This window comes from Pangasianodon hypophthalmus, chromosome 7, assembly GCF_027358585.1.
Source record: "Pangasianodon hypophthalmus isolate fPanHyp1 chromosome 7, fPanHyp1.pri, whole genome shotgun sequence".
Lineage (NCBI taxonomy): Eukaryota > Metazoa > Chordata > Actinopteri > Siluriformes > Pangasiidae > Pangasianodon > Pangasianodon hypophthalmus.
The window spans coordinates 15,925,244-15,950,020 of NC_069716.1; the positions used below are offsets into that span (position 1 = coordinate 15,925,244).

The following is a 24,777-nucleotide window of genomic DNA, read 5'->3' on the forward strand; positions in this document are numbered from 1 at the left end:
AGTCAGTATGTAATATTAGGACAGTGTAACGGATATGTTGTATAGGATATACAGAATGTTGCATAACAATGTACAATCTTTCAGTTAATATGGCAGTGTACATTTTCTGATTATACAATACAATGCCATAGAAAAATCTGTACCTAAATCAATCATCACTCCTCCATTATGAGATTCTTCTTAGCTTTGTCCAGCCTGTCCAGCACCTCACTATACAGACCAGACATCTGAAAAGACATTTTATCATGTCACATTTAGGTCAATATTAAAGTTGTCAATAATACTGATGTTAAGGAGCTAAAAATCATACCTTTAAAACCACACCTTTAATTATCATAAAGTGTATGCTGAGCCCTGACGTTCACATACAGTTCTCTTGCAGTATGATTAGTGTCTCACTATGTGCTTGGTTGTTTAAAACAGTATCAAACTGACAAAAGCATTTTCTTATGTAATCTGTGCTTTATCGGCATGATTTCCACTGTTGCTATCAGTGAAAACTAGGTATTACAATACATTGGGCAGGCCCTTTATCCTATAGGGCCTAAAATGTCAGCATTTCTTTCCAATAAATCCAACCAAGGTGACAGCAAAATGCATACTACTCCATATCAAGGAAAAGGAAGTATGGAATAGAATACTTTGGCGCATTGTTTTTACAGCAGCAGAGAGCTCTCTCTATGCAATGCATCTACAATACCAGCATTCTTTTACCTGAGTCTGATAGCTGTCCTGCATAGAACCCAGGTGCTGCAGGAAGCTTATCCCTAAACCACACCACTTCTCAGCCTCAGCATACTGGGACAGACTGTAGAGCAAAATTCCTGTGTTCCATGCTCGAGTCAATAGCCATAAGATCTCCACTTCAGGGAAGTCTTCTGACTGGAGGGAAACAGCAAAACTATTACACTATAGAATAAATTGGGTTCAAGCACGCAAATTTAAAATTGAATGCTTCTGTTTTAGGGCATCCTCATTTTCACCTAAATGTTCAGGTTAATACTAGCACATAAAGTTATGAATTGCCTTTAAAAACAGTATAGTTGATCATGACTAATATAGATGGGTGACAAATTGAAGGAAAACTTGGTGGCTCTGATATGCTGAGGGGGGATTTTGCTGGCAAGGCTTGGGTCCACAAATCAATACAAACTTATTCTGACTGATCTCCTTCATCCTATAATGAAACATTTCTATACTGATGGGAGTGCACTTCTTCAGGATAACAATGTCCCATACACAGGGCAGGAAAGCTGACTGAATGATTTGATGAAGATGAAAATTATGTACAGTCAGGTTCATAAGTATTTGGACAGTGACACAATTTTCATAATTTTGCCTCTGTGCACCACCACAATGTATGTGAAATGAAGCAATCAAGGTGTGATTGAAGTGCAGACTTTCAGCTTTAATTCAACGGGTTTCACAAAAATATTGCATTAAGTCCCTCCATTTTCACAGACTCAAAAGTAACTGGACAATTGAATGATAAGCAGTTTCATGACCAGGTGTGGCCTGTTAAAGGTCTAGAGTTGATTCCCAGCATTGAATTTGCATTTGGTAGCTGTTCATGGGAACTGTCAATATGTGGTCCAAAGAGCTGTAGATGCAAGTGAAGAAGGCCATCAGACAGACAGCAGAAACTTTAGGAGTGGCCAAATTAACAATCTGGTACATTCTTAAAAAGAAAGGAATGCACAATGCAACACCAAAAGGCCATGGAAGAAAACTAAAGTGGACGATCACAGAATTCTTTCCTTGTTGAAGAAAAACCCCCTCAAAACATCTAGCCAAGACAAGAACACTCTGGAGGAAGTAGGTGTATCATTATTTACAGATGGTTTACCTCAAGATCAAACCACTGGTAACACTCAAGGACAGAAAGGCGAGATTAGACTTTGCTAAAAAACCTCTAAAAAGCCTGACCAGTTCTGATGCAAGATTAACTTGTACCAGAATGATGGGAAGAGAAGAATATGGAGAAGGAAAGGAAGGGCTCATGATCCAAAGCATACCACATAATCTGTCAAACATGTGGAAGCAGTGTTATGGCATGGGCATGTATGGCTGCCAATGGAACTGTTGACAGAAATAGCAAGATGAATTCTGAAGTGTATAGAGAGGAAACTCAGTATTTAGTGATGTCCATGGGTTCCAAACTTCAGGCAGTCATCGACTGCAAAGGATCTGCATCCAACTATTAAAAATAATCCTAATATTTATGATTGTTGTCCAGTTACTTTTGAGCCTGTGAAAATGGAAAATGGCTGTAAATCCTTAACAGTTAATGCAATATTTTTGTTAAACCCCTTGAATTAAAGCTGAAATTCTACACTTCATTCATGTCTTGATTGCTTCATTTCAAATCCATTGTAGTGGTGTACAGAGGCAAAATTACACAAATTTTGTCACTGTTCAAATACTTATGGACCTGACTGGAAATCATATGCTATGGCCTTCACAGTTGCTAGATCTCAACCCACTTGAGCACTTATGAGAGATTTTGGATCCAAACAGGGAGAATATCTTTTGAAAGAATGTTGCTCATTCCTACAGTACAGTTCAAGAGGCATGCAGAATCTGTGAACAGGTGCAGTGAAACCGAGCTGTTGAAATTTAAAGTAAGATTTCTGTTTAATGTCTTGATTCAGATTAATCCAACTAGTCAGTTTTTTTTAAAAAGCCAAGTTAGTTAAAAGAACAAGTGCTACAAACATTTTCAGTTTAGCAAATTGGCAGGAAGAGGCTGGTGAATGCAGCATCTGCTAACTGAAGCGTAGCTAAAAGCCCATTGACTGAAACAAGAGATTCTTTTTGAGATGGGGAAATTGCTGAGCTACAGTAGTTGATATGTGATGGGTGCTGAGTCATGCTGGCCAGCTCACTGCAGCTGAAATGATGGACAAGGCCTCCTCATAGTAACTCCACACTTCCTCTAATATATGTGGCTCCACTTCAGACACACCACTGGGCAACGACAGCTGGATCAGAGTGTGCAAGCAGTAACTGTTGTGTGCACACATAAAAACAAATCAAGTTGTGGGGAAAAAAATACATTTTGTCTTTAATAGCATATATAGCATCAGGGCAATTACCAGCAGCGTGCCAGATCTGCCTGTGTGCCTTGCTTGTGTAGAGAGAGGGCAATTGTTAGAGCCTTCTTACACACCACAGGAAAGTGGGCTGGGGGTTTCATTGCTAAGGCTGCATATAGAAAATTGGTAGCCATTTTGATAATCCACATAACCTTATCACATCACAGCACAAATAATTTGCATTCTTAGATGTCTGAAGATGCATAAAAGCTACATGTAAATTAGCTGAAGTAACTACTTGAATCAGTAAACAATATCTTACTTGCAATTGTCTCCAAAATTTTTGTATCAATGTTTTCAAGCTTCAGGACTGACTCAAGCACAGACTCAAGCTTGGGATCATTTAACTTGGCTCGTGCCTCGAACTCGTACAGAAGCAATAAAGTGTCAGTTGGGTCTTTGGCATAGTCACCTAAAAATAAATTGAGTGCTTTGCAATGTCTGAATTTATGAATTTGGGTTTACACTGGAATAAAGTTCTAAGTATTGTAGTATTATTCGAAATAATTGAAAATAAGATACCTGATGCTTTTAAAGCCCTCCATATCTCCCAGCAGTTCTGAATGTGGTCTAAAGCTTGTGTCAGGATCTCAGTCTGAAACACAGTAAATTAAGGTAGCGTTAGCATACAGCACCCTCTAGTGGATCGCATTCAATCGCACTTTAAACAAACACATTCTTAAACGTGTGTTTAAGAAATACTTAGTAAATATTTGCTGGTAATGTCAAGCATGGCTCTGACTCTATAGATAGATCTAAAAAAAAAAAAGAAGAAAACTAATCTGAATAAGAAAATAATCAATTCTGAATGGTATGTCAAAAAATGTTGCATGATTTATCTGCCTGTTCTTCACTCTGAGGAGTCATGCAGCAGATGTCCAGATAGGCAGCAGTAGCCATCAGCAAACACGTCTTCTGCCCCATCAACACACCTCTATCTTGAACACAAAGCTTTGACAGCTGATCACCAATGGAATCAGAGGAACCAGAGGAAATGGAAAATGTCAGGAGTCAAATGTAGGTTTCTGATTAAAGCACATCTTTGTATGTTATCAGACATTAATCCTCCAAAACATATAGAAATACATTTTCCCCTAAAGGCGTCAAACTCGAGGACCTTATTTTAGTAAGCTAACCTACAAAAAATAACATTGATATGGCCTATAGTACTCTACTGCCCAACATTTTCACACTGGAGCAGTATTAGTTATAAAATAACTGAATCCAAATCCCAAAATTGTCGTAGTAGGTCCCTTTGTGCACTAACACTGACACCTACAAAGCTGTTCAAAAAAAGAAATGCTGGGCCTCATTTATCAAGCTGGACACAAACAGATTTATGTGTAAATTTTTAGCACAAGCATTTATACAAAAAATGTGGTATTCATGAAAATACCGTAAATTCTGAAAAAACTTTCATATCCTACTCCTGCTCCTGAGGGTGTGACTCAATTCACTTCGCCTGATTGGCTTCAAATCTTATAATTTGCAATGAGTTACTGCATTTTTATATATGGATTACACTGTCAAGTTACAAGAATGTGCGAATAAGTCAACTTATTTATTTCAAATACACAGAAAGCAAATATTTTTTTGACTTGTCGTTTCATATAGGCTTAAATGGCATTAAGGAAATATGAGACACACACACACACACTGATCAGCCATAACATTAAAACCACCTGCCTAATATTGTGTAGGTCCCCCTTGTGCTGCCAAAACAGCCCTGACCTGTCGAGGCATGGACTCCACAGGACCTCTGAAGGTGTGCTGTGGTATCTCGCACCAAGACGTTAGCAGCAGATACACTTTATGTCCTCTAAGTTCTGAGGTGGGGCCTCCATGGATCGGACTTGTTTATCCAGCATTGTACAAACAAGGATCGGATTGAGATCTGGGGAATTTGGAGGCCAAGTCAATGTCTTGAACTCTTTGTTCCTCAAACCATTCCTGAACAATTTTTGCACTGAGGCAGGGTGCATTATCCAGCTGGAAGAGGCCACTGCCATTAGGGAATGCCATTGCCATGAAGCAGTGTACTTGGTCTGCAACAATGATTAGGTAGGTGGTATGTGTCAAAATAACATCCACATGAATGCCAGGACCCAGGGTTTCCCCGCAGAACATTGCCCAGAGCATTACACTGCCTCCACTGGCTTGCCTTCTTCCCATAGTACAACCTGCTGCCATCTCTTCCTTGGGTAAGTGATGCACCTAGCTGTCCACCCGATGTAAAAGAAAAATCAGACCAGGCCACCTTCTTCCATTGGTCCATGGTCCAGTTCTGATGCTCACATGGCCATTGTAGGCTCTTAAAGGATCTTAAAGGACTTAAAGGATCTGCTGCTAATGTCTTGGTGCAGGTGATTTTAATGTTATATATATATATATATATATATATATATATATATATATATATATATATATATATATATATATACACACACACACATACATACACACACACACACACAACAAGTCGATTAAACTTCAGGGATATCAATCTGTGCAAAGTGATTGCTAATCACTTTCACCTGCTTTGGTGCAAATTTTTTTTTACTTTTGCTGATATTGTCTCATATTTAACTTTTCTTTCTTCCTATCATTAGTCTTTAATATCTGCACTTTAACTGTGAAAGATAAGTGAAAGTTTATCTTATCTTAAATGAAAGTGACAGAAGGTGCACTGGAGAGGCAACAGCAAGACAAGTCTCAAAAAGGAAATGGTTTTGCTAGTGGTGGCCACAGACAATTGCTCTCTCCTTATCCTTCCTGACTGATTTGTCTCTAGTTTTGTGTTTTGTTAGGATCCTTGTCACTACTTATACCATGAGGAAGTTCCTGCAACCCAATCAGGTTGCACAGGTAGTCCAGCTCCTCCAGGATGGCACATCCCTACCTGCCATTGCAAGGAGGTTTGGTGGGTCTCCCAGCACAGTTTCGAGAGCATGGAGGAGATACCAGGAGACGGGCCGTTACAAGAGGAGAGCTGGACAGGACCATAGAAGGGCAACAACCCAGCAGCAGGACCAGTATCTGCTCCTTTGTGCGAGGAGGAACAGGAGGAGCACTACAAGAGCCCTACAAAATGACCTCCAGTAGGCTACTGGTGTGCATGTTTCTGACCAATGGAGAGACTCCATGAGGGTGGCATGAGGGCCAATGTCCTCTAGTAGGACCTGTGCTCACAGCCCAGCACCATGCAGCTCGATTGGCATTTGCCAGAGAACACCAGAATTGGCAGGTCCCCCATTGGTGCCCTGTTCTCTTCACGGATGAGAGCAGGTTCACACTGAGCATATGTGACAGACGTGAAAGAGTCTGGAGATGCCGTGGGAAATGTTATGCTGCCTGCAACATCATCAAGCATGACCAGTTTGACGGTGGGTCAGTGATGGTCTGGGGAGGAATATCCTTGGAGGGTCGTAGGTAGGTAGTTGTAGTGTGTAGGCAGTTTGTGGATGACGAAGGCATGGATGCCATTGTCTGGCCCTCACGTTCCCATCCCATCCCAATCCAATTGAGAACCTCTGGGACGTTATGTACCGGGGCATCCAAAGCTGCCAAGTAGCACCACAGACTGTCCAGGAGCTCACTGATGCCCTGATTCAGGTCTAGGACGAGATCCCCCAGGACAGCCTGCCATCTCATCAGGAGCATGCCCAGACATTGTCGGGAGTGCGTAAAGGCAGGTGGGGGCCATAAACACTACTGACTTACATTATGAGCTGCCGTGATGAAATTCATGCAAGTTGGATCAGCTTGCAATTTCAATTTTTGACTGTGATTTTTGGTGTGATTTTGAATCCAGCCCTCAATGTGCTGATGACTTCCATTGACCATTGTGACATCATTTTGTTTTCAACAAATTACAGAATGTATGTAAGTAAAGATTTTCAACTTGAATATTTCGTTCATCGAGATGTGTGATTTAAGTGTTCCCATAATTTTTTGAGCAGTATATATATTTTCTATAATTTTGCCTTTGTACACCAATGAAACAGTCAAGGTGTGATTGAAGAGCAGACTTTCAGCTGTAGTTCAAGGGGTTTAGCAAAAATACTGCATCAACTCTTTAGGAATTATAGTCATTTTCCTATTTTACAGTCCCTCAATTTTCACAGGCTCAAAAATAATTGGACAATTGACTGATAAGTAGTTTCATGGCCAGTTGTGGCCTGTTTCCTCATTATTTCATGACAAATTAAGGAGATAAAAGGTCTAGAGTTGATTCCAAGCGTTGAATTTGCATTTGGTAGCTGTTCGTGGGAACTCTCAATATGCGGTCCAAGGAGGCCATCATTAGGCTGAAAAACAAAACAGACCTATCAGAGAGATAGCAGAAAGTTTAGGTCAACAATTTGGTACATTCTGAAAAAGAAGGAATGCACTGGCGAGCTCAGCAACACCGAAAGGAAGGCCACAGAAGAAAACTAAAGTGGATGATTGCAGAATTCTTTCCTTGTTGAAGAAAAACCCCTTCACAACATCTAGCCAAGTCAAGAACACTCTGGAGGAGGTAGGCGTATCATTGTCAAAGTCTACAATCAAGAGACACCTTCATTAATGTAAATACAGACAGTTTACCTCAAGATGCAATCCACTGGTAACAGTCAAGAACACAAAGGCCAGAATAGACTTTGCTGAAAAACCTCTAAACAAAAGTTCTGATACTTAGACCAGAATGATAGGAAGAAAAGAGTACCGAGAAGGAAAGGAAGGGCTCATGTTTCAAAGCATGCCACATCATCTGTCAAACATGTGGAGGAAGTGTTATGGCATGGACATGTATGGCTACCAATGAAACTGGGTCACTGGTGCTTATTGATGATGCGACTGCTGATAGAAGTAGCAGGATGAATTCTGAAGTGTATAGAGCTATACTTCCTGCTCAGATTCAGTCAAATGCTGGAAAACTGACAATGCTTCACAGTACAGATGGATGGCTTTTCACTTACTGAAGACCAAAACTGAAGGAAGAAAGACCCACAAACAAAGCAGCAACTGAAGGCGGCTGCAGTAAAGATCTGTCAAAGCATCTCAAGGCAGGAAACTGAGCATTTGATGTCGTCCATCGGTTACAGACTTCATGCAGTCATCGATTGCAATCCAAATATTAAAAATAGTTGTTAGTTTGTTAGTTTAATAGATGTTAGTTTGTCCAATTACTTCTGAGCCTGTGAAAATGGAGGGACTCTGTAAAAAAATGGCTGTAATTGCTAAAAGGTTAATGCAATATTTGTGTTAAACCCCTTAAATTAAACCTGAAAGTCTACAACTTGACTGCTTCATTTCAAATTTATTGTGGTGGTGTATAGAGCCAAAATTACAAAAATTGTGTCACTGTCCAAGTATTTATGGACCTGACTATCTATCTATCTATCTATCTATATAGATAGATAGATAGATACATACATATGGCAGAATTTATATTACTGGAAGAGACTGGAAGAGTCAGCACATGATGCCCTTTATCAGGCAACAGATTTTTAGAGACCGGTATGAATTTTTCTTTTGGAGGATGAAAGCTAGCTTTTAATTCAGTTCCATCTGCCATGGCATCTGATCAGTTTTAAAAAGCTTTGTCATGGTTTGACCTCCTCCGGTAGCAGAGAAACTCTGTTGATTAGCAGTAATATTTTTTACTCAGTTGTTTTCTTTTCTGACCTCATATTACATATTACACTAAATGGATGACACCTTAATTCATCTCCATAATTTCTCTCCATATTTTGGTCTTTTCTTAAAGATGGATAATTAATAGGTAGTCTTCACACACAGCAGAGTCAACTTCAATCAAAAGCACAAAAAAGATTCTTAGTAGGTTTTAGTGTTCCAATTAAACAGTCATGGGTAGATAACTGGATGGATAGAAGGATGAAGTACTTATTACATATTCGATGTTTGGTAAAAACACAACATCATAAATATTATCACCTCATAATGCACACAGTTCTTTCCCCAAAACTTCCTGTTTTGCTTTAAGATCCTAAATTTATTTTATGTTTATGTAATCTACGCTTATCTATGACATAAATGCATTTAAAAATGAATAAGCCTTAAAGTTCACACACAAAAATGCTAATGTGGCCCAGGCAGAAATTGAGTTCATCATCCTTGCTCTGAAGAGAAAATTATGCATGCTATCTGAATTTACCTGGTAGCACAGAAGAAAGAAATCCCTCATTCTAACAGAGCTGCTCTCACACTGCAAGGCTGCATTCCATGCTGACAGAGTAAAGGAAATACAAGATACATAATCATGGCACTGCAGTCATTACTTACTTATAGTACTTCAAAACTAAATATGCTGATTCATCACATATAACAGATTTAGGAAAGTGAGATTGCACCTATCCTTCTGAACCAGTTGGCCTTGTCAGAGCAAAGGTCCTCTGCTTGGCCAGGTGCTTTTCTGAGTTGGGACACATTTTTCAGTGCTGTTCAAAACACATACAAGAAGCATATTTCACACTCTCTTGTAAGCATACTTTCTCAGTTGACAGAAGAAACTACAAATATAAAGTGATGGATATCACCACACTTAATGGAAATTTATGTGAAAAATATCAATATTATCACACCTACCCATCTTTAGATACAACAAGAGCGCATCTAGACTGACATCCCTGTAGCAGTTGGAAGAATAATTGTGTCAAAATGAAAGGCAAAATTTTAAAAATAAAGTTAAGTTATAATAAATAAAAATCAAGTTAAAAACAATTAGAAACCTTTTTAGGGGAAAAAAGAAAAATAAAAACTTAGAATAAACTAGTTGCACAAGTGTGCACACCCCTAAACTAATACTTTGTTGATGCATCTTTTGATTTTAGTACACCACTCAGTCTTTTTGGGTAAGAGTCTATCAGCGTGGCACATCTTGACTTGGCAATATTTTTCCACTCTTTCTTGCAAAAACATTTTAGATCTGTCAAATAGTGAGGGCATCTCCTGTACACAGGTCACTTCAGGTCACCCCACAAATTTTTAGTTGGATTCAGGTCTGGGCTCTGGCTCGGCCATTCAAAAACATTTATCTTCTTTTGGTTAAGCCATTCCTTTGTTGATTTGGATGTATGCTTTGGGTCATTGTCATGATGAAGGGTGAAATTCCTTTTCATCTTCAGTCTACTAGCAGACACCTGAATGTTTTGCATTAAAATCAGCTGGTATTTGTAGTTATTCAAAATTCCCTCCAAACTCTATGTGAGATTGGTTCATTCTGAACACATCCACATCTCCAATAAAAGAGTGTGCACCCTTATACAACAAAGTCATTGTCACTTTTTTTCACAAACACTTGCCATTTTAACAGGAGTGTGTAGACTTTTTATATCGACTGTGATATCTTTCTATCTATCTATAATTATACACACACACACACACAGACACAGCAATAAACTACTAACCTGTTTTCTTTGTACGCATTCTCCATTGTTGACAGCACAAGTTCAACTAAACACCTAAATAAAATGACAGCAGGTGCTATAATTTGCTGAAGGACTGTTCTCCCACTGCTGGTATATAATAATTTTTCACAGTTTGTTAACATATACAAGACAGGGGTCTTTCTTTCTATACAGACCTGAGAGCAGTAAGCACTTGGAGTACATCATGTGAGAGTTCACAAAAACGTTCCAGGGCTTTCATGGCTGTGTCCTGCTGTTCATTCTGTCATAAACAAAGCTACACTATATGACCGAGGGGTTAGGTATGGGGACACCTGACCATCACATCCATATGTAGGTCTTTCCCAAACTGTTGTCCCATAGTTGGAAGCAGACAATTATCTAGAATGTCTTTGTATGCTGTAGCATTACAATTTCCCTTCACTGGAACTTAGAGGCCCAAACTTGCTTCATCATGACAATGCCCCTGTGTACAAAGCGAGGTCAATGAAGACAAGTGTTGCGAAAGTTGGTGTAGAAGAAGTGCCCTGCACAGAGCCCTGACTTTAACTCCACTGAACACCTTTGTGTTGGATGAATTGGAACACTGACTATGTGCAAGGCCTTCTCACTCGACATCAGTTCCTGACCTTACTAATGCTCTAGTGGCTGAATGGGCAACTCCCAAAATCTAGTGGAAAGCTTTCCCAGGAGAATGAAGGTTATTATAACAGCAAAGAGAGGACTAAATTTGGAATGGGATTTTCAAAAACACATATGGGTGTGATGGTCAGGCATCCACAAACTTTTCACCATGTAGTGTATTTAGTATATACTGGAACAATACGATTATTATATTATATTATATTATATCCTATTGGTGAAAATATGATAATATTATAATACTATAATCACCAGTGTAGCCTACTGGTGAAAATATTACTGGTTAATAATAATGGGTAAAATACTTATATTCTGGGTTCTCACTGACATCCAGAGCAATTTGAGCAGCCAGGCTGAGAAGGTTTGCTGATGCATTCTCAGTGACAAGAAGCCTATCCTCATTGGACACAGGCATCTGAGCTAGTACACCAATTTCTCTTATAGCCTCAGCAGCTGAGGGGCAGAAACAGTTTGATTATGACTGTTAAGAATTTTCCTTAAAAGTTTAAAATAGGTTACTTTAAATGGCAAAACACAGAACAATTTAATATTGTGTTTGCTGTATTACAATGCATACCTTCATTTTGTTCTGTTGTATATGACACTTTACACTGGGAAACTTTACAGTTGGTCATTTTACACAACTTTATTGCAGTAACAGTATGTGCTGTATTTTTTTTCTCACTATGTTGTAGTGTTATTGTACTGTTATCGTACTTACCTATCTATGCTCTTTCTTGTCTGTGTGTGTATCATGTTTTGTTACATGAGCAGCTTACTCTAAACTCATCACAAGCATTTCAATGTATATAAATAACAACGATAAATAAATCTGACTATATACAAAAGTAGTATACATTACATTGTATCAATGTTACTAACCCTTCTCTATATTGTTCTCCACAACCGCTATCTTATAGACACCAAAATGAGTGAAGATGCTGGTTGGATCACACTTAAGTGCCTCTGAAATAGCTTCCTTGGCCTACAACAAATATTGAACATTATTAGCTTTTGATATAAAATCCATAGGTGTGCATGTTAGTGTGTTTGTATTGTATTTTATTAAATTACCTTATCTAGTTGCTGCAGATAAAGGAAACAGGAAGCACGGTTTCTCTGCAGTTTGGCCAGGTTCTGATCCAGCTCACCCGCCTTGTAAAAACTTAATGAATAGTTGTACCATTGCAGAGCCTCATAATAGTTTTTGGCCTAGGTAGCAAAAAATGCCCATGTAATAATAATAATAATAATAATAATAATAATGTCTAAAGACACTGTGAGATTTCTATAAAATAAAGGGCTACTAAGAACACCTCAATGCTTTTAGTAGCTTTATCCCACAGAAGGAGGTGGAGGGAGGTGAGATTTTGTGGTGATAACTGCCTTCCTGTGTAATGACCTAAAAAGGAATCAGACAGTGGTGGTCAAGAGACCTCTCAAGATTCTATTTTTATACTAGTGAAACCCTAATAGTCTACATATGCTGAGCCAGACAGGTTCTCAGCAGATTACTAGTATTCAGTATTTCCATGCCATCAGATTAGTGTCAAACTGAGAAGAAGAAGAAGCAGAAGCCTTTATTTGTCACATATACATTACAGCACAGTGAAATTCTTTTGTTGGGGTCAGAGTGCAGCGTCAGCCTTGATATGGCACCCATGGAGCAGAGAGGCTTAAGGGCCTTGCACAAGGGTACAACAGGCTGGAACCCCTGACCTTCTGATCAGTAACCCAGAGCCTTAACCGTTGAGCCACAGTACATAGTGACAAACCTATGTACCTGTGATTGCATCCTCAATTTTCTGTTTGCCCAGCAGTTCTTTGCCTCTCAGAATCAGCAGCTCAATATGCAACAAAAGCGCAGAGCCCAGCTCAGGAGATGATTCAAAATGTTGGCAAACCGTGTTCAGAAAATCAAAGGCCAAAGTTTCTCTGTGAACATCACAGTATAAGAGTGAGACAACGGATAACATTAAAAAAACAGTTCAGAAGGGAACTTTTAGAATCAAATATTACCTATCCTCTGCTATCAGCAGTTTTACTGTGCTAAGACACACATCCAGCTGAACCTCAGAGTCAAGTAATTCTTTCAGTCCTACCATACAGAGGGGTAAAAAAATTATATATATATATATATATATATATATATATATATATATATATATATATATATATATATATATATATATATATATATACAATTTAATACAAGGTTTAAATTTTAACACAAACCTCACAGAATCAACTTACTCACCAGATTTAACAACATCATTTGGTCTTCCACTCTTTAGCAAAATCTGGATCTTAAGATAAATACCTGCTGGTTGTGAGTATTCCTATTAACAAAAGAGCTTATTATAGTATAATGGCCACCTGCCCTTTTTTGCACTAATGAAAAAGAACAGTACAACCATTACTTTTAAAAAGTGCACTGGTCAATATTATAATGAACATAGAAAATATCTGTGGAACACAATGAAATATAACTGTTGAAATGATCCCTCCTTCTAGCCATGTTACAGACATGCCCCTTTCTTTACTGGTCAGGAACACAAACATCAGAAAATTCAGTGCTAACTAATCAGTATTGCCAGATACTAAAAATACTGTCTGCTGCAAAAAGAGTCATAATCCTAAAAGAAATAAAAGTAAATTTGGGAGTTGCCTTTTCAGGATGGAGAAAACTGTTGACCATGAAGTGGATGAACTTGGGAAGTGAAATAACTGCATTTCACCTAGACAGTTAATCCAATTATTAACGTTATAAACTGAAAAACTATTGAATCAATAACTGCAGCAAAAAAATTGATAAAGTTAATTGTCGTGGCAGTATTCTGAATATTCATAACTAATTTTGTACTAACTGACTAGCATAGAATGAGACATTGAATTAGCTAGTTTCCATTATAGATTCTTGATATTTGAGGGTTTGTGTACTTAGGCATGGACAGAAGGTGCAGTCAATGCTGATTGATCTACAATTCTGCTACATTTAAGGAAAAATGGGAAAGCCGTGCCAGACGTTGGAAGCTTGCAGTTTATAAGCGCTTAACATACGACCTGGCTGCCCTAAAAGAAGCTGCAAACTTCCAAACATATAACTTATGGTTCTCTCCTGGAAAAGAGTAAAATGCTTCATTTACATGAGGCGAGACACCTTGCCGGTGGTGGAGGAGTTTAAGTACCTTATATTATTCAAGTGTGATTAAAAAAAGAAAGCATGAAATTGACAAATGGACCAGGTCAGCTGCAACAGTTACAGTTGTTGTACTGGTCTGTTGGTGAAACACAAGCTCGGTTATTGGACAAAGCTTTCTGTTTACAGGTCAATCAACATCACCTATGGTTAAGACTGTAAGAATGGTCACCTATGGTCGAGACTTTGGGTAGTGACTGAAAGAATAAGGCTATGAGTATATGCGGGAAAAAATAAGGTTCCTTTGCAGGGTTGCTGGGCTTAATCTCTGTGATAGGGTCATGTCTGTGAAATCTGAGAGAGTCTGACAGTAGAGGTCCTGTTCTTACAAATTTGAGAATTCGTAAATTTTTCCCAATGCACCTTTAAGTCTGTACTAACAAAGCTTAGTTGATAAGTATTATACCTTATTAGCCAGGCTAACAGCATGAAGAGCTTTATCCTGATACTTCTGACAGTCTAACTCCAAATAAACTCTAGCAAGTAGTCTCAGGACTTTGGCCTGAAAAGAAAATTCAATAGACTATGGTAACATTTTCAAAGGATGAACAGAACTGTCCACTGAAAAGTCTATCCAAAAACATACTTGCATTTCTGGCCCTTGAGAGTACTTTGGATTCATCTTCCCTATATCATAGCTTTGACTGGAAATCACAATAAAGTGAATGACTCTTTGTAAAGCATGTGTATGAATAAATTGAAAGCTGAAGAAAGTCACTGCTATTACCACCAACTGACAACAATATAAAACATCTATTATAATATAATATAATATAATATAATATAATATAATATAATATAATACAATATAATACAATATAATACAATATAATATAATATAATGGTGATATATATATATATATATCAGTAAAAGTACAGTCTCACCTGAGCCAAAATGAACTGTCCTCAAGCTTCTTTTTATTATATGTATCCACCCCAAATTTATAGCAAATTAGGGACAGATATCCAGTCTATTAAACATTTTCCCAAAATAGGAAAAACATTAAAACAAATACAGCAAAATGACAAATAAGAAAATACTTTTAGTAGCTCTCTATAGCAGAACACCTCCTTGGGAAGTCTCAGAAGCATCTCTTTACATCGGTCTACACAGGAAACAGCCTCCTGTTGATTCTCTTGAGCAAGTGCCTGCAATGACAAGACACCACCATTCTGTTCAATAATTCCTGTCTCCAGCACATTAATGATTTGTGTAATTATTATCACCTTTTCATTTTAAGCATAGTGCAATGTATTTTCAATTCCTTTTTTCTAAAGTATTAAATTTGCTTCTTTGCTCACTGATTCAGCTTTATAAGAAAGAACCCGCATCAGGTCCTTCTCAGCATCTCCTTTTGTTAGGTTGGTATCAGCACCTTCATCTCTTTGGGATATCAATCTGCAGTAAAGAGTCTCCAGGCTCTGGAAGGTCATACAATATATCATCACATCACATCTACAATGCATAAAGGAATTTGTACCCCTCAATATCTGAACTTTTTTTTCACACTGAAAGCACACGATACTCCCAAATGACACTTACAGTTACAGCTTGACTCAAAAAATCATCAGCAAGCTTGGGATTTTTACAGTCAAGCCATGTTCTTCCTGTCTTACTAGCCATCTGAGAAAAACAGATTGTACAATTTAATAACAAAAAATATAAACTGGAATCTGGAAGTAGATGTACAGGTGCATAAATAGTATATTAGCGTAACCAAATAAAACAAAACAAGAGACAAATAAACAAACAAACAAATAAATGTTTTCAGGCCAAAGAGAAGTTTTCAGGACAGTACAATAAAATGCTGTGATTATGTTAACAAACCAAAATTTGCTTGCGAATTGTATTCTCTGATGGGTTCTCAGGTTCACATAAATATAGGAGTCGGCAAGCTATGTGACGCACTGAAACACATAAAGGAAAGTACATAGTTTTTACAGCCTATGTACACTTGTAAATCAAATAACTACATGGAAAGCATGTCACATTTTTGCACATTTGCTGGTACACTGTTAAACAACATATATTAAATAACATTACAGTACTGCAACCTTTGGCTCTTTGTTGCTCGCTGATGGCTGAACCAACATTTTTGGTCACAGCCCAGTTCCACAACTGAAAAACATATTCTTCAACCTACAAAAAGAAAACATAAGCTTTTAAGGTTTTGTCTTGATGAATTTAAAAAATACAAGGAAAAGTTAAAAAGTAACAAAAATGTAAAACAAAACAAAACAAAAAAAAGCAAATAAACAAAATCTTAATGAACCCAAGGTCTTCATACTTACACAGAGCATTGAATAACAGCACTGTGCTGACATCTGTCACCAACCAACCAAACCCCCAAATGATTGAGCTGGGTAACTTAAACTGGCATTTGCAGCCCAGATACCAATTTTACTGTACCACTTTTGTTGTTATTTTAACCAACAGATCATTCATAATTGACATAATTCACATAAAATAAACAGACAAAAACAAAAACCCACAACATTCACAACACAATGCATAATCTCATCTTTTAGTAGGAACTGGAGACTACATATCCCACTACATCCATTGACTCACCACACAAGGCTGCCCCACGGCATGGACAAAACATGTCAGTGAGAACACAAACATAATATTATTTTAAAGAAATGTACATGTGTTAGACATGGAAATGTACCTTAGAACTATTCCAGCTAGCCCTTAATAATAAGATAATTAAAACTGTACATTGTGTTTTATAGAGTTCATGATGTGTGTGTTGGTGTCCTGCAGGAGTTAATAGCTCATAATATTAACACAAACATGCAGAAAATCATTTTCCCTCCAGCTACAGGTGGAAACGTGTTGTGATTTTGTATGTTTTGTTGTTTGGTATGACCATGCTTGCACACAGTATGCCAGTTATCCAGTTCTTTTTGCCCTCTTATTTCATAAAATCCATAATAAATGTGCCCACAAAAATGAAGGGAGCAGGTGAGTTTGTTCACCTACAAGTCTGCTAGCTAGCTTAGCCAGTTTCTAATGTATACAAAGTACACTTGCTAGCCTTTACAAAGAAAGAATATATTTTGTTTTTTATTTTAAATTTTTAAATAAATTATTATTTTTTTATTATGACTTGTTTCACTTTGTATTTGAACAGTTTTGTTTCTTTAAAAAATCTGATTATGATTATCTTTGAATTGATGCAGAGAGACAGACAAGATGAATTTAAGAATCAATTTTTTCTTACCATTACAACCTAACTCTAGGGACTTGGGATAAAACCTTATTTGCATTAAAAAATAAACATAAAATAAACAGGCAGCAGCAATGTTGTCGGAGAAAAACAAAATATTTTGTGCTGTACTCTCTCACAGTGATACTTTAGTCTTTTCATATCATTTTTGTCAACAGGGGAGTGCAAGAAGAATGAGTTTTCTCCCTGCTAAAGACTAAAACGCTTAAACACTATTTCCTATCCATTTTGACGTATAATTTTGATGAGTCTATTAAATACAGTTCTGTTGTGTTTAAAATAATTTAAAATCAGTCAAAGACTACTGCATATTATAACAAAGAATTCTTAAAGTATATACTAACCTGTGAATCCTGGATTTTAGTGTGTTGCTCAGGGGACTCAACTTTATCAAACAGCTTCTCAATAAATTCACTCACACTCTCATTACTTTGGCTATGGAGGAGTTTCTCTAAGAGATCTAAAAGAGAAACAAATTGTTTAGCACCAAAGGCTTCTTCCAAGGAAATGTTGATATAAAATAGTAGCACAGACATATAGATGTGTTACATGAAATAGTGGTTGAAGATTTTCCCTTGCTAGTTAGCATTTATTGAGTGGATAGCGTGTTCTGCTACACCATTCAACTACTCCTAATAAACTGCTTTTATGTAGTAATGTAATATTATGCTTTTTGAAGTGGAATAATGTGACCTGCAAATAAGTTTAATTCAACCAGTTATGTTTTTTTTTTTTATATAGTAGACATAAAAAGTGTACACACCCCTGTTAAAATTGCAGGTTTTTGTGATGTAAAAATGAAACCACAATAAATCATGTGAGATATCCCCCCCAACCTTAATATGATATCGTAAGCAACAAAATTCAAGTGAAAAACAAATAGAAACCTTATAGACAAAAAAAAAAAAAAAGACAGAAAAAACGTACAATACCCTGGTTGCAGTGTGCACCAAGACTCTACCAATTTAGCACATCCTGATTTAGCAATTTTATTCCAATCTTTCCTGCAAAAATTCTCCATAAGTATCACATTGCGAGGGGATCTCCTGTGCATAGCCCTCTTCAAGTCATTCTACAAATTTTTCAATAGGATTTAGATCTGGACTCTAACTCTATCTTCTTCTTCTGAAGCCATTTCTTTATTGACTTGTATTTTGCTTCGGGTCATTATCATGCTGAAAGGTGAAATTTTCAGCAGAAATCTTCAGCTATCTAACAGAGGCCTTCAGGTTTTGTGCCACAATAGATTAGTAATTAGAGCTATTTATGACTACCTCTATGTTGACTAGAGCTCCAGTCCCAGCTGAAGAGAAGCAGCCCCATAGCACGATGCTGCCACCATCATGCTTCATTGTTAGCATGGTGTTCTTTGGGTGATAAGCTGTCTTGTTTTTGTGCCACACATCTTTTAGAATTCTGCCCAAAAAGTTCTACCTTGGTCTCATCAGACCACAACATATTTTGCCATATTTTGTCAAAATTTAGGCAGGCTTAGATGTTTTTGTTTGTTTGTTTTTTTCATGAGAAACGCTTCTGTCTAGCCACCCTACCCCACAGTCCAGACATGTGAAGAACAGGAGACATTGTAATCACTTGCAGGAAATAACCAGTACTTGACAGATATTCCTGCAGCTCCTTTAATGCTGCTGGAGGTCTCTTGGCAGCACCCCTGGTCAGTTTTCTTCTTGTCTTTTTGTCAATTTTGGAGGGACGTCCTGTTCTTGGTATTGTTACTGTGGTGCTCCATTTTCTCCACTGGTTGATGATGGCCTTCATGGTGTTCCATGATAATGTTTTGGAAATTCTTTTGTACCCCTCTTCTGATCAACACCTTTCGACAATGAGATCCTGTACATGCTTTAAAAGCTCTTTGCGGACCATGGCATCAGCAGTTGGTGGAAACCAAGAAAAAGACAAGTAAATCGTGCAGAAACAGCTACGGTTAATCAGAATCACTTCAAGATGACAGGTGTATGACGATTACTTCTGAACATGAGTTTGAATGTGATTGGTTAATTTTGAGCAAAGTCACATGCCCCATTATAAAAGGGTGTGCACATTATGCAACCAGGTTAGAGTAGGTTTTTAATTTTTCTAACAAAAGTCAATATAAGGTTTAATTTTCCATAAGGTTTCAGTATCCATATTGTCTTATTTGTGTCTTATTACTTCAGGTGCATATTGAAAAGTGCACGCATATTCATGATGCTCAAGTATCATGTCCAAAACTGTCAATCCCCTCATCAACCATGTCCTTTTATTTATCACCAAAATGCATTTATCATAAGGAAAAATAGCAGAGGAGAGGTGAAGGTCATCTGTGTAAAGAGAAACAGAACGCTATTCCTGGAAATAATTTGTGGAGATATAACTTAATAAAATGTAAGTTTGGCTTGTTGCAACTAACATGAGCTGGGTTATAAATCAGCCACAGAGACATTTTTTGGCTTCACTTTTAAATTCCTGTTATGACTTCCACCTACACATACAGTCATTGGTATGGCTCAGTGTTTCCCATTAATTACCTGGATAGTGACAGCCCGCCACAGTCTAATTTGTCCCATCACAGTTTCATAATGAACCAAAAATATTTTTACACTTCTCATAACAACATAAAAGATCTCTGTTTTGCGCTGTTGCTTTGGCAAAGCATCTCTCACTCCAAGTCAGTCAGACCGCTCCCCTCCCCCCTGCACACATGCACTGGAACCACCTGGCTGCAATCAAGACACCAAGGCATTTTGAGGACACAACTTTGAAGTAAGTAACTTTAACCTCTTAACTGTTGATTGTTGTTGTTTACATTCACTGCACACTATTACCATGACAATCTTATTTAATCTTGACAAAGTGTAAACCATTAGAAGCAATTAGGACTCTAGTTTCAATATCTGACCACTGTTTATGATCAAAACGGGTACAGTGACCGTAGTTTAATTAAATTAATTTCTGTCAGGAGTATACATTAAACATAAAAAATCAAACCGATAGTTACTGATATTTTGAATAACGCGATACATACATATTCAATCGTGCCTGTTTCTGTTTATTTGTGATCACAGGGCTTTGCTAAATGATGTCTATTACAGATTTTAGTCCAAAAGTGGGCACATTTGGAGAAATATTGATGAGATCCCACGTTTACTTTACAGAATCATCTTTTCTATACATTTTCTAGTAAATTATGCAATCTGATGAGCAGGAATTGTCATATAATGCTCTCCCTCTATCTGTCTAGATACAAGGATAGATGACTATGGCTCACAGACAGATGATTCGCTACAGACCTGTCAATCATATTGCGTGTTCATAACTCCCACCTGCTGCATGGCAAATATCCTGTATAAACTTTCGTGTTCGGTCTCCGTACATAACTAACAGAAAGAAATGTTTCTACAGATGAAACATGAAGCCAATAAATGTACGATTATGACTTACATGATAAACTGCATATTCATCTTAACTAAAAGAAGAGTACAAATGGTGTGCTCCAAATGCACCTTTTATTTTCATTCATTTGGCTAATTGTCATTACCTTCATTTTCAGGTCAAATAAGACCTTCATGCTACAAGTAGAGCACCCAGCTGCCTGGCTGAGGGTCTCCATCAACGGGCCAAGCCCAGAGGAATTCAACTACAAAAGGGCATTAGAACCGTTTTTCTCAAAGCCCAGGAAAATGAAATGTCCAAATTCAGGGTTTGTAGGGAGAGTCGATCAATACCATGTACTCCTTACTCACTATATTTTTTTATTTTCTAAAAAAAAAAAAAAAAAAAAAAAAAAAAAAAAAAAAAAAAACAGTTCAACACAGGTAACCACTTTTGCTTCATTTCTTTGATGGCCCAAATGTATGCTCTAGTTGATTCTGTGTTTGTGAATCTATACAACAAATGTGTTCATGATTAAATTACTACTAGAGCACAAAATTGTTTACAAGAGCACAAAGTTCTTCATAGATCTAGCCTCTTAATGTTGCTCTCAAAAGTACAACAGATTGAGGCATGTAACTTAAAAACGTACAAAATTTTCTTACGGGGAGCATGCCCTCCAACCCTTGGGTCACAGGTCCACCTGACAGTCTCGCAAAATCCTGTGGGAAACACTGGGGCTCTCTGCATGGGTCAAAGTTTCCATAAATATACAGCCCATTTCCCACCAAGTATTTCTTTATAAATTCCGGTTTCTGACTGGGAGGTTCTAGACAAATTTTTGTGTGTATGCACCCCTTATAAATGAGGCCCCAGATCAGCCCTTTCAAACCTAGAATCAGAAATCATTGTCCTTCTGAACTAGGACGTACGCTGTAGAAACCGTTGTTCTGAATCACCGGATCTACTCTTTAAAACATGCCTCTGTTCAAGTGAGAATAAATTTCTTGGAACAGAACAGGACCCATCATCAGGACTCACTGGTCCGGTGTAATCACTTCCTGATGAACAATGTTTTTGGCTGTAAAAAGTCCTGCCTAACTTCATGGGGTAAATGGAAGGAGCTCAGGCTCCTACTAGTGAGCTGAAAGTGTGATTTCATCTAGGACTTGCATGACACTGCAGCATAATTTTGCCTATTTGAGAGTACCACGTCACCAGTCAAACTGACTGTAATAGTTTCTATTTTTTCCAACACCTGTTTCTCCTTAGTTTCTTTGACAGCAAGCCCAAAGTGTGACCCCAGCACATAAGGCAGGTTTCACCGGGTTGAAATGGGAGTAGGAGTGAGGTTTCAGTCAGTTCTGTCAGAGGGTTGATAGCTGCAGACTGAAACAACAGCGCCAAGGAGAGGAGTAAAATGGCAGTATGCACCATACATACATTTACTCTTAAACCATTTAGCAGATGCTCTTATCCAGAATGACTAACAGAAGTGCTTTGTACTTTCTATCTAAAACACATCCTCATGCTAGACCTGACCAGAACGTCATCAGTACATTTGCATTCAGTACATGTACAGTGTACATCAGAAAGTAATGCTTCATCTGGTGAAATCAACATTTTGAGGGTGGCTAGAGTATGCCAGAGGTGCATCTGTGAGCTGGCAGAGGCTAATTCATATTCATTTCCAGACATTGGCAAAGCTGGTGTTCAAATGTTGTTTCACTGTCAAATGTCTCCCACAGATCATTTCGCTCCTTGGATGAGGAGTGGAAGGGAGAATCAGCTCTTGGACAACAAGGTGGGTGTGAATTTCTGCTGTGCTTTCTGCTATGCTTCACTTCCAGGGCCAACCATTTCAGCTGAGCCACATCTGACGCCAGGTCATCCACACATCTAGATAGAGACTCCAATTGTTCCCTCAGCTTTTTATCATTCATCCTTGGGTATGAACCTTTTCAACCAGCAGGTTGTTTAGGGTGCAGCACCTGGGTCAGATTTGACTCAGGGTCTGTGTCATATTTGACATTCATGTGACAATCAGCATTCTGTTCTTCCCCACAAGTTGTCAAAACGTATTACTGTATGAGGGACAGATGAAAAAGTGAATCCAACTACAATCGCAAGTTTTTTTTTTTTTATACAGAAGTACAAGAGTATATTCTTTTATTTGAAAATTAAACAAGAACAAACCATTGTTTGCTGCCATGACCGAGTTAGGGACTGTTGTAAAATTACAGGAATGTCTCTGGCCATTGCACAAACTATTTGTTATGAATTTTAATAGGAAAATAATTAAATCTATTAAAGTTTCTGACTTTTTGACCTACTAATGTCAAAACAATTTTCAAACATTGAGAAAAATTTCCCTTACACACAAAAAGCATATTTTTCGAAATATTATACACACACCGATCAGCCATAACATTATGACCACTGACAGGTGAAGTGAATAATATTGGTTTTCTCGTTACAACAGCACCTGTCAAGGGGTGAGATATATTAGGCATCAAGTGACCAGTCGGTTCTCGAAGTTGATGTGTTGGAAACAGGAAAAATGGGCAAGCGTAAAGATTAGAGAGACTTTGACAACGGCCAAATTGTGATGGTTAGATGACTGTGTCAGAGCATCTTTGAAACGGCAGGGCTTGTGGGATGTTCCCGGTATGTAGTGGTTAGTACCAGTGGTTGGTCTAAGGAAGGACAACCGGTGAACTAGCGACAGGGTCATGGGCGCCCAAGGCTCACTGATGCACGTGGGGAGTGAAGGCTAGTCCGTCTGGTCTGATCCCACAGAATAGCTATTGTAGCGCAAATTGCTGAAAAGTTAAAGCTGGCTATGACAGAAAGGTGTCAGAACACACAGTGCATCGCAGTTTGCTGCGTATGGGGCTGCGTAGCCACAGACCTGTCAGAGTGCCCATGCTGACCCCTGTCCACCGCCAAAAGTGCCTGCAATGGACAGGTGAGCATCAGAAATGGACCACGGAGCAATGGAAGAAGGTGGCCTGGTCCGATAAATCACATTTTCTTTTACATCATGTGGAAGGCCAGATGCATGTGCATCATTTACCTGGGGAAGAGATGGCACCAGCATGCACTATGGAAAGAACGCAAGCTGGCGGAGGCAGTGTGATGCTCTGGGCAATGTTCTGCTGGTAAACCTCGGGTCCTGGCATTCATGTGGATGCTATTTTGACACATACCACCTACCTAAACATTGTTGCAGACCAAGTACACCCCTTCATCGCAACAGTATTCCCTAATGGAAGTGACCTCTTTCGGCAGGATAATGAACCCTGCCATACTGTAAAAATTGTTCAGGAATGGTTCGAGGAACATGACAAAGAGTTCAAGGTGTTAACTTGACCTCCAAATTGCCCAGATCTCAATCTGATCGCGGATCTGTGGGATGTGCTGGCCATCAAGTCTGATCCATGGAGGCCCCACCTCGCAACTTACAGGACTTAAAGGATCTGCTGTTAATGTCTTTGTGCCAGATACAACAGCACACCTTCAGGGATCTAGTGGAGTCCATGCCTCAATGGGTCAGGGCTATTTTGGCAGCAAAAGGGGGACCAACACAATATTAGGCAGGTGGTCATAATGTTATGGCTGATCGGTGTGTATATATATATATATATATATATATATATATATATATATATATATATATACACATACACACACACACACATGGATCAACTGTAACATTAAAACCACCTGCCTAATATTGTGTGGGTCCCCCTTGTGCTGCCAAAACATCTCGGGCCCATCGAGGCATGGATTCCACAAGATCTCTGAAGGTGTGCTGGGATTTGAACTCT

The 24,777-nt window shown here is 38.3% G+C and overlaps 1 protein-coding gene across 2 annotated transcripts in view; it reads right to left on the reverse strand.

Moving 5' to 3' along the window:
• Positions 1-19: 19 nt before the first annotated feature.
• The window catches only part of tex11 (testis expressed 11), a 30,089-nt gene continuing 5,331 nt past the window's right edge, over positions 20-24,777 (reverse strand). Inside the window, exons 2-29 of one of the 2 annotated variants that reach the window (XM_026917842.3) lie at positions 17,923-18,038; positions 16,401-16,485; positions 16,174-16,253; positions 15,889-15,969; positions 15,648-15,767; positions 15,414-15,494; positions 15,231-15,316; positions 14,932-14,989; positions 14,752-14,847; positions 13,404-13,485; positions 13,166-13,244; positions 12,930-13,081; positions 12,463-12,548; positions 12,221-12,358; positions 12,029-12,131; positions 11,475-11,599; positions 10,681-10,766; positions 10,505-10,558; positions 9,684-9,724; positions 9,449-9,535; positions 9,253-9,323; positions 3,939-4,055; positions 3,618-3,690; positions 3,358-3,507; positions 3,096-3,204; positions 2,886-3,006; positions 715-882; positions 20-227 (exon numbers count right to left, since the gene is read on the reverse strand). In XM_026917842.3, the coding sequence (XP_026773643.1) occupies positions 156-227; positions 715-882; positions 2,886-3,006; positions 3,096-3,204; positions 3,358-3,507; positions 3,618-3,690; positions 3,939-4,055; positions 9,253-9,323; positions 9,449-9,535; positions 9,684-9,724; positions 10,505-10,558; positions 10,681-10,766; positions 11,475-11,599; positions 12,029-12,131; positions 12,221-12,358; positions 12,463-12,548; positions 12,930-13,081; positions 13,166-13,244; positions 13,404-13,485; positions 14,752-14,847; positions 14,932-14,989; positions 15,231-15,316; positions 15,414-15,494; positions 15,648-15,767; positions 15,889-15,969; positions 16,174-16,253; positions 16,401-16,485; positions 17,923-18,038 (2,717 nt within the window). In that variant the 3' untranslated portion in view covers positions 20-155. The remainder of the gene's footprint in view (positions 228-714; positions 883-2,885; positions 3,007-3,095; positions 3,205-3,357; positions 3,508-3,617; positions 3,691-3,938; positions 4,056-9,252; positions 9,324-9,448; positions 9,536-9,683; positions 9,725-10,504; positions 10,559-10,680; positions 10,767-11,474; positions 11,600-12,028; positions 12,132-12,220; positions 12,359-12,462; positions 12,549-12,929; positions 13,082-13,165; positions 13,245-13,403; positions 13,486-14,751; positions 14,848-14,931; positions 14,990-15,230; positions 15,317-15,413; positions 15,495-15,647; positions 15,768-15,888; positions 15,970-16,173; positions 16,254-16,400; positions 16,486-17,922; positions 18,039-24,777) is intronic. The other variant, XM_026917843.3, reaches the window with a different exon arrangement.